At 23.0% G+C, this 16,442-nt stretch overlaps 3 protein-coding genes across 7 annotated transcripts in view; 2 read left to right on the forward strand and 1 right to left on the reverse strand.

Annotated features, from left to right (window-relative positions):
• Positions 1–2,070, reverse strand: part of LOC126903468 (tubulin-specific chaperone C) — a 4,863-nt gene extending 2,793 nt beyond the window's left edge. Inside the window, exons 1-2 of one of the 4 annotated variants that reach the window (XM_050681616.1) lie at positions 1,759–2,070; positions 1,084–1,216 (exon numbers count right to left, since the gene is read on the reverse strand). The gene's annotated coding sequence lies outside the window, so the exon portion shown is untranslated. The other 3 variants (XM_050681619.1, XM_050681618.1, XM_050681617.1) reach the window with 3 other exon arrangements.
• Positions 2,071–3,222: 1,152 nt separating this feature from the next.
• On the forward strand, positions 3,223–14,466 carry LOC126903466 (tRNA pseudouridine synthase-like 1). Of its 2 annotated transcripts, XM_050681614.1 has the most exons (7): positions 3,238–3,509; positions 4,178–4,306; positions 6,939–7,067; positions 8,258–8,428; positions 9,925–10,032; positions 13,067–13,196; positions 14,107–14,466. In XM_050681614.1, exons 1-7 carry the CDS (start codon positions 3,457–3,459, stop codon positions 14,464–14,466), a joined length of 1,080 nt encoding a protein of 359 aa, XP_050537571.1. In that variant the 5' UTR covers positions 3,238–3,456. The 2 variants fall into 2 exon arrangements, with proteins under 2 accessions (XP_050537572.1, XP_050537571.1); XM_050681615.1 differs by lacking the exon at positions 6,939–7,067 and having other exon boundaries at positions 3,223–3,509.
• On the forward strand, positions 14,438–16,083 carry LOC126903473 (dual specificity protein phosphatase 19). Its single transcript, XM_050681629.1, has one exon. The coding sequence runs from the start codon at positions 14,438–14,440 to the stop codon at positions 15,035–15,037; it is 600 nt and encodes a 199-aa protein (XP_050537586.1). The 3' UTR covers positions 15,038–16,083.
• The last annotated feature ends 359 nt before the right edge of the window (positions 16,084–16,442 follow it).

Consider the following 16,442-nt stretch of genomic DNA (forward strand, 5'->3'; position numbering starts at 1 on the left):
TATATGCATTTTTTATATTTGAAGCCCCCCCATATATAGGGAAATAGTCTGATTTAAAAAAAAAGTATATCCAATGAAAGATGTATATAAATACTACTTCTCATGAAAAAATTGTATTGATCCATACATTTTTTAAAAAGTTATAGCACTTTAAAGTAAAAAATGTAAATTATAAAATCGAGAACACAACAGACACAAAAAAAAAAAAAAACACATCATAGTAAAACCAATACCTTCTCAGCTTCGCATCGAAGCTAATATTGAAAAATTGCTAAATGATCTATTTTTTAAATATAAATTTACTATTTTCTTAATTAAAAACTATTGATATATTACTTTTATATATATTTTAGGCTTGTTAATTATATTTTTCATTAAGCAAGAAACATGATTATTTTAATTAAATAAATGAAATAATATATTAATAAAGCGTGATACTTTTTTTGGTTTTAAATTCATAGATGTATTATATACTAATGTTTTTAAAATGTATCTGTAAAAAATAGTTTTCACAGAAGGTCCTAAAAATATATTAGTAGATTATTTTTTAAAGTTGACAATTGTAAGTTATTCATTAAATTTTGTACAAAGAAATTTTAATTCTCATAAAAAATCCTTCAATTTATTAATAAAATATTTTAAATAGGGTTTGACAGTAAAACTGGTGATTTTAAAATGACTTTGAAAAACCAATAATAATTTTCTTTATACTTTTTTCATTTCACCTGAAGTATATAAAAAATATTTTTAATTTTTCTTTATAAACACTGATTGAGACTTTTTGATGAAGCTGTTGGGCCCCTAGAAGTTATTTTTTAGTGCAAAAAATTTAACAAGTATCTACTCATATGGAATAATCCTCATTTTGTCATAATAATGAAAAACTAAATCTTGTTTAAATAACATACTTTTACAATGAACACATATTCTTATATGTTACAAAGGTTAATAATTACTACATGTTTAGTAATATAGAAATTTTTTAATTTCATATCCTAATATTAACTAAAGGGTTTTCTAAATATATTTTAAAATTAACACTTTCACAGCCCTACCTGTATTATAGATATTTGACTACAATACCTGATTTTTCAATTGAATAGTTTTGAAAATTTAAATATTTTAATCAGTTTCTGCACAAAGATGTGCGTTTATAAATCATATTTGCAGTAGAAATAACAAAAGACCATACATATACAGCCAACAAAAACAATACCTGAAAAATGAAACTAGGTTAATAAAAAAATTATTTAGTGCTATGTAGTAGCGAACCAAAGGTGAAAAAAGATACAAGGGTAGCCCCTTTACCTTTCTCAACCGTTAACAAACATCTCTTCTATAATTAATTCAATATGTATGAATACATAGAATGTTTAAAATTGTGTAGGAGTAATAATCAATTATATCTTTGCCCTGCTAATATTAAAGAGTAATTTAAATATTAAAACTTATTAAAAATAATAATTAAATCTACTTCCAAGTAACTTAGTATTATTTGATATGACAGTAATACTGCAGAAATAACTACTTTTTAGGACATTCACAGCAGACAATTAAAAATCATAGTCTTTTAAGAAATTATAGTTTTATATTTTATCCCCTTCACTTTAACACTTTAATAAATAAATGGCTAAATAAAAATCCTTAAGAATGCTAAGATTACTAATATTTATTTATCCGACAATGAAACGGGAAGTTTGTTAAAACCCAACCTAATGTATTATTCATGAAGTTGTAATTATACTAAAACTATCTTACTATATTGAATAATTTAATTATTTTCTTTGATAAAACCATTTGAATGTTTAAATTTCCCAATAAATTATTAAAAAATTTATAAAGGAACACAATACAAATTTAACGATATTATATTATATAATTAAACCGACACATTTTGTTGATTATTAGTTAAAATTAATTGGTATCTATGTTGTATCGTATCTGTAGCATACAAAAACGTTATCAATTTCTTCATAACTGATAATAATAAAAATGTCATATCGTCACCTAAACTGCAAAACCTCGCAAGCATAAACATATGTATTTATACCATAAAAGAATTATAACTAAACAGTCTATGCAAGGTGGTTTTATCAGGTGTTAAAGCTAAGCTTTTTTTTTATCGTATCACTCCAGTTGAGTTTTCCACTAGAGGGCGTCAACTACCCGATAAAGGCTTCAAATATACTGGCTATTGAGGTAATAATATTGTTTAAAGTAATTACAAGATTTAATTTATTTATTTAAAAATGTTAAATAGTTATTTATCTAAAAATTATTTAAAAATAATTTTTAACTTTACTATGATGGTCAAAAAAAATGATATTATTGAGATAAACGTTTTAAAAACTTACATTTGTTGTATTTATTTTGTAACCATATGTAAATTTATGTATAAATAATTTTCTCCACTTTTCACTGTTTTTTTATATACTTAACTAAATAGGGTGTCTAATATTGAAAAATTATATATAACAGATAGGAAAAAATCGTTTATTTTTAAGTGAATGCATTGTGTTAATTAAAACATGCTAAACAAATGTTTTGTACTTGGATACAATACAGAGCTACATAATGACTACAAGATATACAAAAATAAAATAAACCCTTATCCTTTTATATTTTATTCGGCCGAGTTATAGTAATTTATAATTTATTCAAATCTTACAAGGGATTATTTTTTAGAATAAGTGATAAATTTATTTTAAATATCTTAGAGCATAGCAGAGATTATGAGGTGTAAAGATTAAAAATTGCACAATTTATAATAAACCCAAATAAAATATATATAATTATTATCTATACAAGGAATTATTAAATACATTAAGACAAATACAGTATTTATTACTACAAAAATATTACTATAAACCTAGATGAACTATAAAATTTTATGGATGTAAAAAATATATATATACATAATATATAAAGTGGACTAAGATAGTTAGGTTGTTATAAATTAATAATATTTAGTTGATCAATAATTAATAGAGGTATTTGAATAAGGGAAATTTTAAACAAATGTATAGATAAATCTACCTTAGGTCTATGGATGTATCTTATCGTTTTTAATTATCTGAGTTAAGTTAATGATAATATCATAAAATAACCTAAAAATAAAGAATAAATCTTTATTATCTACGACTAAGACTGATTTAAATTTAACGTGAGTATAATTTTGGAATTCCGATGAATTTATCATTGATTTTTATTAAAATATTTTGTATTCTTAATAATCTTAATTGTTAACTATCCCTTTTTCTACAAAATATAATTTTATTGAAACTTTTAATCATAATGCATTTTTTGTGACCTAATCATTGTTGAACCAATTTTATTTTTATTTTATTATCTTATAAAGTTGTATGTGAACAGTTTTATTCAATATTAATATAGAGAGTATAAGTTACTTTTTTTTTCAATTTCTCTTTATGTTAATATTATTTCTAAAACTATAGAATGACATTAAATCGTTACCTATTATATTTTTCTTATATTGGAACTAGATTTCGGTAAGAAATTATATATCAAGTTATTGTTAAATTAGAAGGGTTAGAATTGTTGGTTAGTTTTATAATTTATTAAATTAAACTTACAGTAGTTCATCATTTTAACAAGTCATAAAATATATTTTGTAAAAAAAAATTTCTAAGTTGAAAATTTAGGTTTTTTTAATTACTATGGATTAAGTATTGCTACCAGATTTGATTGGTGTTAACTAGAGCTGACTCTGGTGTAGGTAATCTTTGTTTTTTTTTTTTTAAGATATAATATAAATGGGAGACTGTTTCTGCATTGCGCTCGATGTTATTTTTTATTTTGTGGAAAGCATGTAATATTTAATAATTTTACATTATTTTTTATTTTCCAACTCGGCAACTTAAAGATACTTTAACTTTTATACCATTTCTTTCTACTAAGTTTTTCAATTTGTTATGAAAATAGCTTAAAACACATTTAAAAAATAAAATGAAAAAAGTGTGTCCAGTAAACTAGACTAATTTGTAAACTAGGAGTAAATCTAGTTTATTATATTCTATTTATAGTCTAGTTTATTTATATCTGTCATTTAATACTTTTAAGTACATTAGTTAACTTATATTTAATCAAATGTTAATGTTTTTTTTTGAAAGATTTTATACATTTTTATCAAGATTTGTTATTACTGATTAATTTTCAGTGGTGTACAAAGACAGCTAACATATGACATTAAATACAATGATGACCCATCTTCTATACAAGGAATAATTGAATATGCACTTAAACAACTAGAACCAAAAAATCTTCCTAAATTACACATATCTAGCCGGTTGGTATTATTTTTTTATTATTATTACTGTTTTAGTGCTAAAAAATGATATATTAAGAAATAGGTAGGTAAAAGATAATAAAATTAGTTTTAAATGTATATATATATAAAGTACTAGGACAGTTTTATTAAGAGAGACTTCATTATTTACTAATATTAGTTTATTTAGATAGGAATTTAAATATCTTAAAGTATCAAATATATTTTTATTCAACCAAATGGTATTTTATTTGTATAAACTATTAAAAAGTATTCATAATAATTCGAAACCAAATAATTTTTAATATTATTCATATAATTTGAATAACTCAAAAATGTTTAAAATTGGATATTTTTATAGTTACTACTCATTATTTCTTATCACTACCCTTAGTGTTTTTAATTAAAATTACAAAAATATTTTTATTCCAGTTTGTACTATAAAAGTAAACACTAAATAAAAAAAAAAATAATTATACTTTTTTTGTCAAGCCTTTACTAAGATCCACTATAAAACTAAAAACAATTTAAACATATAATTGATTAATTATTTATAATTAATTTTTAGTATTTTTTTACTTTAATAATACTCTGATTAAAAATTACTTAATTCTATCCATCATGAAATTTGCATATTGTAGATATAGATATCAGCTTTAAGTATACGTAAAATTCTTTTGATATCATTAACATAAAAAAGTACAAATAATAGTAAAGTTTTGTGATATTTTACTCTCATAGCTCTAACTAAAATAAAAAAAAATTTTGTAATTTTCCTTAAAAATTATCAATACAATTTGAAGAAAAAATCACTTTTCAAAAAAAATGTATAAAAAAAATTTGTTAAGTTCTTTATAATTTTTTTTTTTTAATAAAATAAGAAACTCTTTATTCATAACTGTATTTTGCATGGTCCTTTAAAATACAAGGGTAAACTTTACACACCTCTTAAGCTGACTGTTGCTCCCTTCATAAGCGTGATTTAAACATTACTTTCAACTTTTTATTAACTTTAATGCAAAGATGAGAAGATATTATCATGATTTACCATGATGTGATGTCTTTTTTTTAATTTGTAATTATTTTCTCTTAGCTCTCACTTGACCAATTTTAATGACCTATATTTTAAAATAACACAATTTTAATCTTGTTGAACTTATATTCATCAAATATTTGTAGAAACTCTTTTATTTTAAAAATTCTGAATAATATCTCATAATTTACAATATAGTAAAAAATGACCACTTCAAAAAAATAATAATAAATTAAATTAATAATAAATCATTTAAGTAGAAATCTTAGTAATCGTTTCTATGCAACTCTTGGTGTTTAAATAATTATTTATATTGATGTATTGCACATAATACATTCTGCTTGTTACATATTTTTTTAATTAAAATATATATTTATTAATTATTCATAGGTAACCTAATAATCAAACTTAAATTTTTGTTATATTAATTAGTAGGATTTTTTTATTATTTAGTCCATATGGGAAAATGGGTGTATAAAAGTATATTATAGTCTCTGATAAAAATTCTTTGTAGACCAGTAAATTTATTTATAAATAACAAACAATATTTTTTTTTAAATATTGCATCAAGACCTTCAAATTTTACATATTTTTGACATAAAAATAATAACTACTTTATAATTTTTTATAATTTCTCCGTAAAAATTACAATACTAAATTATTAAATATCAATTTCATATTTGATTGCTATAATAATATTTATTCATATATTATACTTATAAATCCTAGAACTACTAATAGGAATAATGAAGGAAATCGGAGTTAATTTTGCTTTTGGAATATCTACAAATTTCTTAAAATTATTCACTATCTTCAGATTTGCATCAAATCATTTCTTATAATGGTGATTTTAATCACTATCAAATATCATCTATACTTGTCTCAATTTTACCATATCCCCACACTTTGTCGTGACCCCACTGTGCTATTATTTTTAATATACAGGGTGATCGGCTAACTTTGTCTCATGTAATATCTTTAAAAATACAAGTGTTATAAACAATTTTTTTTTTCAATCATTATGGATCTTTGATGAGCTGTTTCATAAGAAAATTAAATTTCTATCATCATACCTTATACTTAAAACTTGTATCAACTTCAGATTTTCAAATAGCAACCACATATTATTTTTGTTCATCATAAAAAAGAAAAATGTTTAGCACAAAAAAAATTATGACTTTTAAACAAGATACGCTACTCGATATTTGATGAAAAAATTCAATAGTTTTTTCAACACAGTCACATTATTATTTTATGTAGCGATAATAGTTAGCGACTTACTGTGTCAACGTACATAGTCAGAGTAACTAAGGTAAGCTTGGTATGTTTATTTATAAAACTGGTAGCTCTTATAGATTTTTGACCTATAACGTTCTAGTCTGTTATATTTTTTTTAATAAACCCTAAATTTTAAAGAGCCGTGGAACGCTTAATATTAAATTAAATAAAATATTTTTTTACTAAACAGTGTTTTTTGCTTATAACACTTGTATTTTTAAAGATATTACATGACACATAGTTAGTCGATCACCTATATAGTTTTGGAGGACATAAAAAGTAAAAAGCAAAGACTTAATAGTTAATAAGTTTAGAAAATTCACTTATATTTTTTCTATTTAGTACTGACCAAGGTGTACATGCATTCAAAACTTCTGCACATATTGACTTGGAATTTTCATATCCTTGCCCTCCAAATAAGTTAGTTTTTCAAGTTAATAATTTTTTGAGATCTGCAGAAGTTTCAATCAAGTAAGAACTTTTTAAATAAAATATTTTAAAAATGTAGTTCAACTACTATAAGTTGTTGTCTTTTAATACATAATTAATCATAATTATACAAAAATATAATTTGCAAGCAATGAACACATGAGATATGTAGTTCTAAATAATATGAATAAAGAAAATATTCTAAGGGTGATATTTATTAGATTTTATTAAAACATACTCTTTAACCTTTATATTTTAATAGTTTTATTTTTAAATTTACAAATTGTGAAATACATTATATGAACAGTTAACATTTTTTTTTTTTTATTACACTGAAAATGACCTATTTTCATTTTTATTTGTTACTATGCATGTTTTATTTTTTATTTATATATAATTTACCATTTCAAACATGATGGGAGGTTATTTTTTATTATTGTAGTGAATAAGCTGAACCAACTATAACCATGGTATAAGACGAAGCATAGGTATTGTGTCAATGGTGGATAAGATGAGAAAAAATAGACTTAGATGTATGAGGATAGAGGAATCAGAAGCTGTAACAATAGTTATGGAAATAAATGTTGATGAGAGAAAAGGTAAAAAAATAAATGAAGGGATGTTATTGAAAGTGATATAGGAAACATCCTATATCATCCTATATTGAAGCTGATGTGGGAGATTGTGTCAAATAGAAATTTAAGATAAGGGTGATTGTCCCCAAATAGTTAGGATAAAGACGAGGAAAAAGAAGAAGAAGTAATTATACAGGTAGATAAGGAATTTCAATATTTTACCATAAAGTATAGGAGTATCTCCTTCTACATATCTTAAATCTTCTTCAATTTCGTCTTCTAGCATTTATGGACATTGGTTTTTTATTACTCATCTTAGTATAAAAAAAAACTTAATTAAACTAATTATACTTATCAAATATACTTTTTTGAGAACAATGCCTAAAATATAAAATGCTGATGCTAAGTAAATATATATTACTTAACATCAGTATCATAATCTATTACATACACATTCAACCATACTATATTTCTATACAATTCATATTAGCTACATAACACTGGAAATAAAATAATACAAACAAATATTTTAATTGATGAATAAATCTAATTTTTACCCAAGTATTATATAATACTATATAGTGGAGTAAAAGCTATAATTATTATGTTATGAAATAGTAATAGTACAACTATTACACAACAAAACACTATTTTCAGATTAGTTGGTGCTCAATATGTTTCAAATGATTTTAATGCAAGAGGGTGTGTTAAGTGGAGAAAATATTTGTATCGATTAGCAGTGTTAAAACCAGAATATATAAATTTATATTATGAAAAATTTGTATTTCCAACTCCCATTACTGAAGAAAAAAGATGTTTTTTTATCAAGTAAAGATATAAACCACTTTTTGATAATTATTTGTTGAATTCTTAATATTACCAAATATTGGAATCTATGAGTATTTCAGAAGCTTATTTAATAAAATTTTGTATTGTAAAAATCAAAAAGATTTCATCTCTATTAAAAATCCATAGAATTTTTTTTTATTTGGGTTTAGGTTAAAAATGTTTCTAATAATAATATTTATTGAATATATTAACTTTTAGCTTCGATGCGAAGCTGAGAAGGTATTGGTTTTACTATGATGTGTGTTTTTTTTTTTTTTTTTTTTNATATCCCTCATTCCCCGTAAATGGAGGAAACCTCCAAAAAAATTACAAATTTAAAAATCGCTAATTTTCGAAATTTTTTTTACTAAAAGCTGCCGTAACTCCTTCAAAAATGAACATATTAATATAATTTTTTTTTTTATAGATGCTTGATATCTTTACTTATCATTGGGTATATTTTTTTTGTAAATTTGACCTTTTTTCTGCCCACAGAGGGGGATTTAAAATGACAACTTTTTCACAAAAAACTAACATTTTCAACTTAACTTTTGAAAATGTTCCGGAAGGTCTGACACTTTTATATATATCTTAAATTGAAGCTTATGTAATATACTTTAATTTGAAAAAAAAAAATTTGACCTCTGGACTTGTCTTCGTGGTGAAAGTTGACATCAAAGTTAATAAAAAAATACTATTTTGGTAAAATAATTTTTTTTAATATTTTTAACTTAATAATGCTCTAACTTTTTCAAAAATGAACATATCAATATAATTTTTTTTTATATAGATGCTTGATGTCTTTACTTATTATTTGGTATATTTTTTTTGTAAATCTGACACTTAACCTGCCCACAGGGGGGGATTTAAAATGACAACTTTTTCACAATAAATTTACTTTTTCAACATAACTTTTGAAAATGTTCCGGAAGGTCTGACACTTTTATATATATCTTAAATTAAAGCTTATGTAATATACTTTAATTTGAAAAAAAAAAATTTGACCTCTGGACTTGTCTTCATGGTGAAAACGGCTACCGAATGCTATTTTTGTGTGAAAATTCTCGATTTTATTATTTATATTATATTTAACTTTATAATGCTATAACTTATTGAAAAGTTTATGGATCCACACAATTTTTTTATGAGAAATAATATTTTTTAATAAACCATTTTTCATTCGACATCCTTTATCTTAATCGAGATATTAATAAGGAACCAGCAGATCAAGTAGCCTTTAGAATAAAACACCAATTTTTTTTAAATTTAACACTATCTAAAGATTTGCATCGAAGTGTTTATTTTTTATAGTGATTTTAATCACTGTCAGATATCATTATACTTGATCCAACTATGCCACGTTACCACTGTGCCGCGACCCCCCTGTGCTGGGTTTTTTTATAATTAAATCCCAAATAAATGTAAGAATATTGTTTATACATTTTTTATAAATTCTAATATTATTTTCATATTATGATAAATATTTCTATTTTTAGTTGTCCAGATTTCAATTTAGATCTTATGAATGATGTAATCCCATTATTTATTGGCACTAAAGATTTCAAAACATTTATGGCTAAACCAAAACTGTTCAAAAATACTGAGTGAGTTAAGTATCAATTAACAAATTATTCAAAAATTATTTAAACATTGTTTATCTGACAACATTCTCAAAAATTCACCAAATAAGTTTTAAAATTAACTTTAAATTGTATAAATATCATAAAAAATAAACTTTAATCAAGCAATATATTTAACTATTTTTCTTTCAGGGAAGAGTGAATCAATTTTATTTTTTAAACAAAGCTTCCTAACAAAGGTTTATAGTAAATAAAAAATGTGCATCTGTCAGGTGCATGCATATAAATTTGTACGTCAAATTAAAAATAATGGCTAACTTTTATTTTATTGAATTAAATCTTAATAAAAAAAGATCCACTAATTAATAAGAGTTAATATATACTTATTTATATTTGACTAGAAAATATAGTTATCCGTGTAACAAATCCAACAACTATGCTTGTACAACAAAACAACCCATACAAGTTAAAATTAAAAAAATATTCAACTATCAAGATTATACAAAATGAAATTCAAATGCTAAAGTAGGGGATACAATATATATATATATACTAAATAATAAATTAGTGTTATACAGAGGAAAAAAAATTCAATATGATTGACTAGCAAAGTTGTAAATCCTACATGAAATCAAGTTTTAAGAATAACATTACTTAAATACTCAAGAATAAACAAATATTACAGAATCACTAGTATTCTCACAAGAATCTTTTACTAACAAATATCTATTAAAAATATAATATTTTTTAAGAGTATTATAAAATGCATACATTGTATTTAATTGTATAGGAGCTCACAAAATAGCAAATTGTGTATATTTTATAGATCTTAAGAGAACAGTATTCATTAGTAAAAAAATATTAAAGATATAAAAGACAAACAAGAAGTGAAAACAAACAAAAAAAAATAGACAAACTCAACTTTTATTTTTAAAAAAATCTGTTTTAGATTAGACGATAATTCTTTCATAAATACAATAATTTACAATTCAAAATCATATAACAGTCTTTCAGTTATAATTAGCTTATTCCTTTTTTTTTTTCAAACATATTTTAGTTATTATTATGGATAGTAGATATATTTTGTGCATATATTTTTTTAGTTATGCTTAAAAGTACATAAATCTATTAATTTATTGAGACTTCTTGTTTTATTAAATAAATAGAATTTATATTATAAGCCTTTTAATCTTTTAAAATATTACTATATATATTAGGGTGGTCCTTATTTTTCGACTTCATAAATTCAGAGTCATGGGCTCAAAATTTCGTTAGGTTCACTGAAAAAATGAAACTGGTAAAATTTGAGTACAATAAGTCAACCCTTTCACGTGCCTCAAAGGGGTTGAAGTTCTTCAAAAATGGGGTGGATTATCTTTTTTTGAACAATTTTTATAGAACTCAATGTGAACAAAAAATAAGGTAATATACTATTTTTTTGTAAAATTAATATTTTTTCGTAAAAATAAGAAAAATCAGTTTCACTTAATTTTTTTAAAAAAATGACATAGTTTTCAGTTATACTTTTCTAGTGTCTTAAATTTTAATTGTACGCAGAAATTGTATATAAAAACTGCTTACTTATAATGTCCTGAAATTATTGTGTAATATTTAATAATTACCTGTACAATTTGCAATTTCTAACTTCTCTTTTTTCTTTCGATCATCTTCTTCTTCTTGAGTAATTTTACGTTTTTCAATACCTATTAACTTCATATCAATACCAAGCATGCTTCTGGGCGGCCCTTTTTAAGTTGTGACAAAAACTGTTTGTCTTCTTCAATACTTCATTTTATATTCAGAGCTTCGATATGAGAAATGTCAAAGAGGTTGTCTAATTCTTCAGAAAAAATATTATAATGTTGTTCTTGTGTTTGTTTTTCTAGATTTATTTTTGTCCAACTTTCTCTATTTCTCATACAATATTTTTAACTTAATAACACAGTCTGAAGAATACTGTGTAGGAATACGCGCTTTTCTCCAAAATATTAAACACTCATCTATTACAATTATTATTTTATTGTGTTTCTTGTTTTTATTTTATTTATTATAACTAAGAAAATTTGTTAATTTATGAACAAAAAAACATACATGCAAAAAAAATTTAAAAAAAAAAAAAAAAAAATACGTTTTTGTAGTTGTTTTAAATTTTTATTTGGAAAGGATTCATAATTCGAAAAAAACTCAAATAACGTTTTTTATAGAAGATATCACTGTGATTAATATTACTTCTGTACAATTTCTGCGTACAATTAAAATTTAAGGCACTAGAAAAGTATAACTGAAAACTATATCATTTTTTTAAAAAAATTAAGTGAAACTGATTTTTCTTATTTTTACGAAAAAATATTAATTTTACAAAAAAATAGTATATTACCTTATTTTTTGTTCACATTGAGTTCTATAAAAATTGTTCTTTGTGTTTTTGGCGAAACTTCAAAAATAAAGAGCGTACACTCAAAAAAAGATAATCCACCCCATTTTTGAAGAACTTCAACCCCTTTGAGGCACGTGAAGGGGTTGACTTATTGTACTCAAATTTTACCAGTTTCATTTTTTCAGTGAACCTAACGAAATTTTGAGCCCATGACTCTGAATTTCTTAAAAAAAAATTTTTATTCTATAACTAAGGACCGCCCTAATATATATATATATATAATTTAATTAGCTAACAACTTGTGGTCATAAAATTGTATACACTGACTTAATTTAATTATAAATTGAGTATGCTTGTGTACATTTTATAAATTTAAATATATTACTTTCTTTAAAAACAAAATAATTTTCTAGCTAAAGACTAATAATATAAAATATGCATGCATTGAATTATACACAAAACAAGTGTTTTTCTATTTAATAATACAATATTATTAATATTATTCAATAATAATGTAATTAACTTTAAAATTAAAAGTTCTAAAATACTATTTTTTAAATTTTCATTATGAATAAAAAAAATTGTTTGAAATTGTCAATTAGAATAAGATATAAAAGTATTTATTGTCAAAAAAATATTAATGGATTTTTATTTGGAAAATTTTCTTTTTTAAACTTTCAGAATAAGTACAATACGAACATGGAACTCTCTTAATATTCTGCCAGGGAAATCGTTTTACGCTTCAGAATTTGACAAATATTATAATTACTTGGATATATTTATTGATGCAAGGTCATTTTTATATAAACAAGTAAGATATGTATTCAATATTGTATACAATATTCTGTAATTTTTATGATGAAATGCTTAAATATGTATTTATATTTTGGATACTTAAAATTTGTTATTATAAACATTATTGGGATCAATGAGCCTATTAAATCGGTCTCTTGATTATAAGAAACTATAATCAGTGGTTATAAGTTTTTAAATTTTTCTATTCCAAAATTACTCTTAAACAAGTGAGAAGAATTCAAATGAAACTATAATATAGAAACATTGCCTTTCAAAAATTATACAGTATATTTTATTGATTTTTTTTTTACAAATCTAATACATTTATTACATTTTGAGCTTTATTCTTAAGTATGGAACAAAAGTACAAAAATTATGTGAGAGGCATGTCCTCAAATTTTTTCATACAGTTTTTTTATCCACAGTCACCCTGTGAATAGGGAATAAGAATACTTCCACGGCCCATCATCCAGTCATAAGGGGTGACTAATAAGGTTGTATCAGGTCGACAGCCAGCGTAAAATTTTGTCAAAAGGTGTGAGGAGTCCTGAACAAAACTTAGGTGGATTATCCCATCTTGGATGTACGCAGGGAAAAAAGGAAGTGGTCGACCCCAAGTAGTTGGGATTAAGGCGAGGAAAAAGAAGAATTTTTAATGAGATATTTATATTTTTATAATACAAAATAATTAAAAACATAACTTGAATTTTAGAAAATATTTTTACTCAAAAATATATTATTTACTACATTTTTAACTATATAAGAAAATATTATTTTAAACTTTAAGAATCATAATTTTTTTAGGGTACATTTACATTTAATAATACCATTATAAAATCTTAAAATTTTAGCCTAAGACTTAGGTTATAGGTCTTTTTATTAATTGTTGTTCAACTGTTCATTATTTTTTATGTACATCAATTTAGGTTAGAAGAACCGTTGGGGTACTTATAGGAGTTGCTCAAAAAAAGTTATCATACAATGATGTCTTGTACATGTTTGACAATCCATCAAGCAAAAGTTGGAATCCTAGAGTATCAACTGCCCCTAGCCATGGACTTTATTTGTATGATATTGGCTATGATGAATTAGATTTGAAAATACCTGATCACTTTTTAAAAGTTGAATCAGATTCTTGTGAAATATTGAAAGAAGATACTTTGGACTTGAGAAAAGAAATTATTAAAGAACGTATAAAAAAAAGAAGAGAAGATTACAATAAGCGTGTTTCTGTGTCTTTGGAAATAATAAAACAAAATGAGCTTTTTAGAACAAATAAAAATTAAAAAAAAAAATTTAGTTACTGTTGAAACTAAAGTGAAAACAGAAAATGGTAAAGTTTATAAAGAATTAAAAACTAGTAATGGTGTATTTTATCAATCATTGTTAAAAGATGAGCAAATGTGTGGTTATATAGTTGATACTAAACCTGATTTAAATGTTGGAAAAGTATTTGAATTTTTATATTTTGGGTCACAAGATGCTGCTGCTGACTTAAGCATTTTGAAATCATTAAAAATATCTCATATTATCAGTTTAGGTGTACCAGTTCCTAAATACAAAGGCTACATTTATAAATCAATTGATATATATGATTTACCTACTTTTGAATTATCATCTATAATTAAAGAATGTATTCAATATATTGAAGACATTCACAATTTGGGTAATCGTGTATTCATTCATTGTAATGCAGGGATTTCACGATCACCTTCAATTGTTATTGCATTTGTAATGAAATACTTAAAAATGGATTTTAATGAAGCTTTTAAGTATGTAAAAAAAACAAGACCCAATATTAAGCCCAATGATGGCTTTATTGTACAATTGAAAAATTATAATTTAAGTGGAATTTAAGATAATGATTTTTTACCTAATATTATTTATCAAAGTAGTATTTAATTAGACATCTAAAAATAAGAACTAATTATTCTACAAGGTCTTATTAACATAGATAAATATAGATAGAACAAAATCATATTTTTTTCTAGGAGAGATATAAACCCCCACCCATTTAGTATCCCTTTTATTCTTTTATGGTATGGTTACTGATATGTATAAAAACCTTTAAAATATATTTTATCGGATTCATTGACTACCCTAAAAGTTCCAGTGGCGCCCTGAAGCAGCTGCCTCAGTTAACCACATATGTAAACACATCACTTTTTAGAGTAGACAAAAAATAAGCATTAATTAATACAAATTGCAAATATTACAAATCATTCAAAGCTATGCAATTCGCTATGAACATAAATTTTAGTTCAGGCAAATTAGATGCAATTTTGATGAGAAGCGAAAAAAAGATAAATTTTGACATTATAAATAAAGAATCCTATATAACATTCTAAAATCAAATGCGTGCTAAAGAGCTCTTTGTGTGAATTAAATCAGTTTTTCATAATTAATTTGTTTTACTTTAAGACTAAAAAATAAATACTTATACATGTTACTGTAGAAGAGGTTATTATTTATAAAAAAGATACTTATATTTTTTGTGAGAGAATACTTACTTATATAATTACACATGTAATATCAAAGTACTAAAAACCTGTTTTACGACAACCATAATTGTCTCACATTTTATTTTTTTGTATATGTATTATTATTAACAACAATAGGCATACAAAAAATATTATATTATAAAAAATAATTTATTAAAATTATAATATTGATTAATAATTATTGTATAATGAATGCACATTATTTTGAATTATTATATTACAAATACATAATTTAAAAATATTTCATTTCCTAATAATATGATAATTGAGGACATAAAATAAAAAATTTTAATGTAGTTATATCTAATCAATGTATTTAAAACTTGTATTTTTATTGAATATATATATAAATGCAAAATGTGTTATTGTCTGTTTTAATATAAATAAACTTTTAGTAGAAGAGCTATTATTATTTATTTTTATGTCAAAAGTCAATTTTACTCATTTTACTATTCTTAACTTTATTTGGAAAATTGCAAAGATAATGAAAAATATATATTTTTTAAATTATTATACATAATAAAATAATGTACCATCAAATATTTCAATTTTAAGTTATTGTAGTTGTGAAATAATTACGTAAAATCAAAAAAATATCATGAATTTAATATTAGATGCTTTAAGTAAAAAAAATTAGTTTTATTTAAAATTTGCATAAAAACTTTCACCTAAATTTATAACCCACAATTTAATGACCTAGAAATAAACAAAATTAATTTGCATTACTAAAAAATTAAATGTAATTCAATCATTATTTAAAT

The sequence above is a fragment of the Daktulosphaira vitifoliae genome, unplaced genomic scaffold (genome assembly GCF_025091365.1).
Source record: "Daktulosphaira vitifoliae isolate Bord-2020 unplaced genomic scaffold, ASM2509136v1 Scaffold_4, whole genome shotgun sequence".
In the NCBI taxonomy this organism is placed as follows: Eukaryota; Metazoa; Arthropoda; class Insecta; order Hemiptera; family Phylloxeridae; genus Daktulosphaira; species Daktulosphaira vitifoliae.

Coding starts and splice junctions, on each gene's coding strand:
- LOC126903466 (XM_050681614.1), top strand. CDS start 3,457: ATGACATTAAATCGTTACCTATTATATTTTTCTTATATTGGAACTAGA. Junction 7,068..8,257: donor TCTGCAGAAGTTTCAATCAA/GTAAGAACTTTT, acceptor CACTATTTTCAG/ATTAGTTGGTGCTCAATATG. Junction 8,429..9,924: donor AAAAGATGTTTTTTTATCAA/GTAAAGATATAA, acceptor TTCTATTTTTAG/TTGTCCAGATTTCAATTTAG.
- LOC126903473 (XM_050681629.1), top strand. CDS start 14,438: ATGAGCTTTTTAGAACAAATAAAAATTAAAAAAAAAAATTTAGTTACT.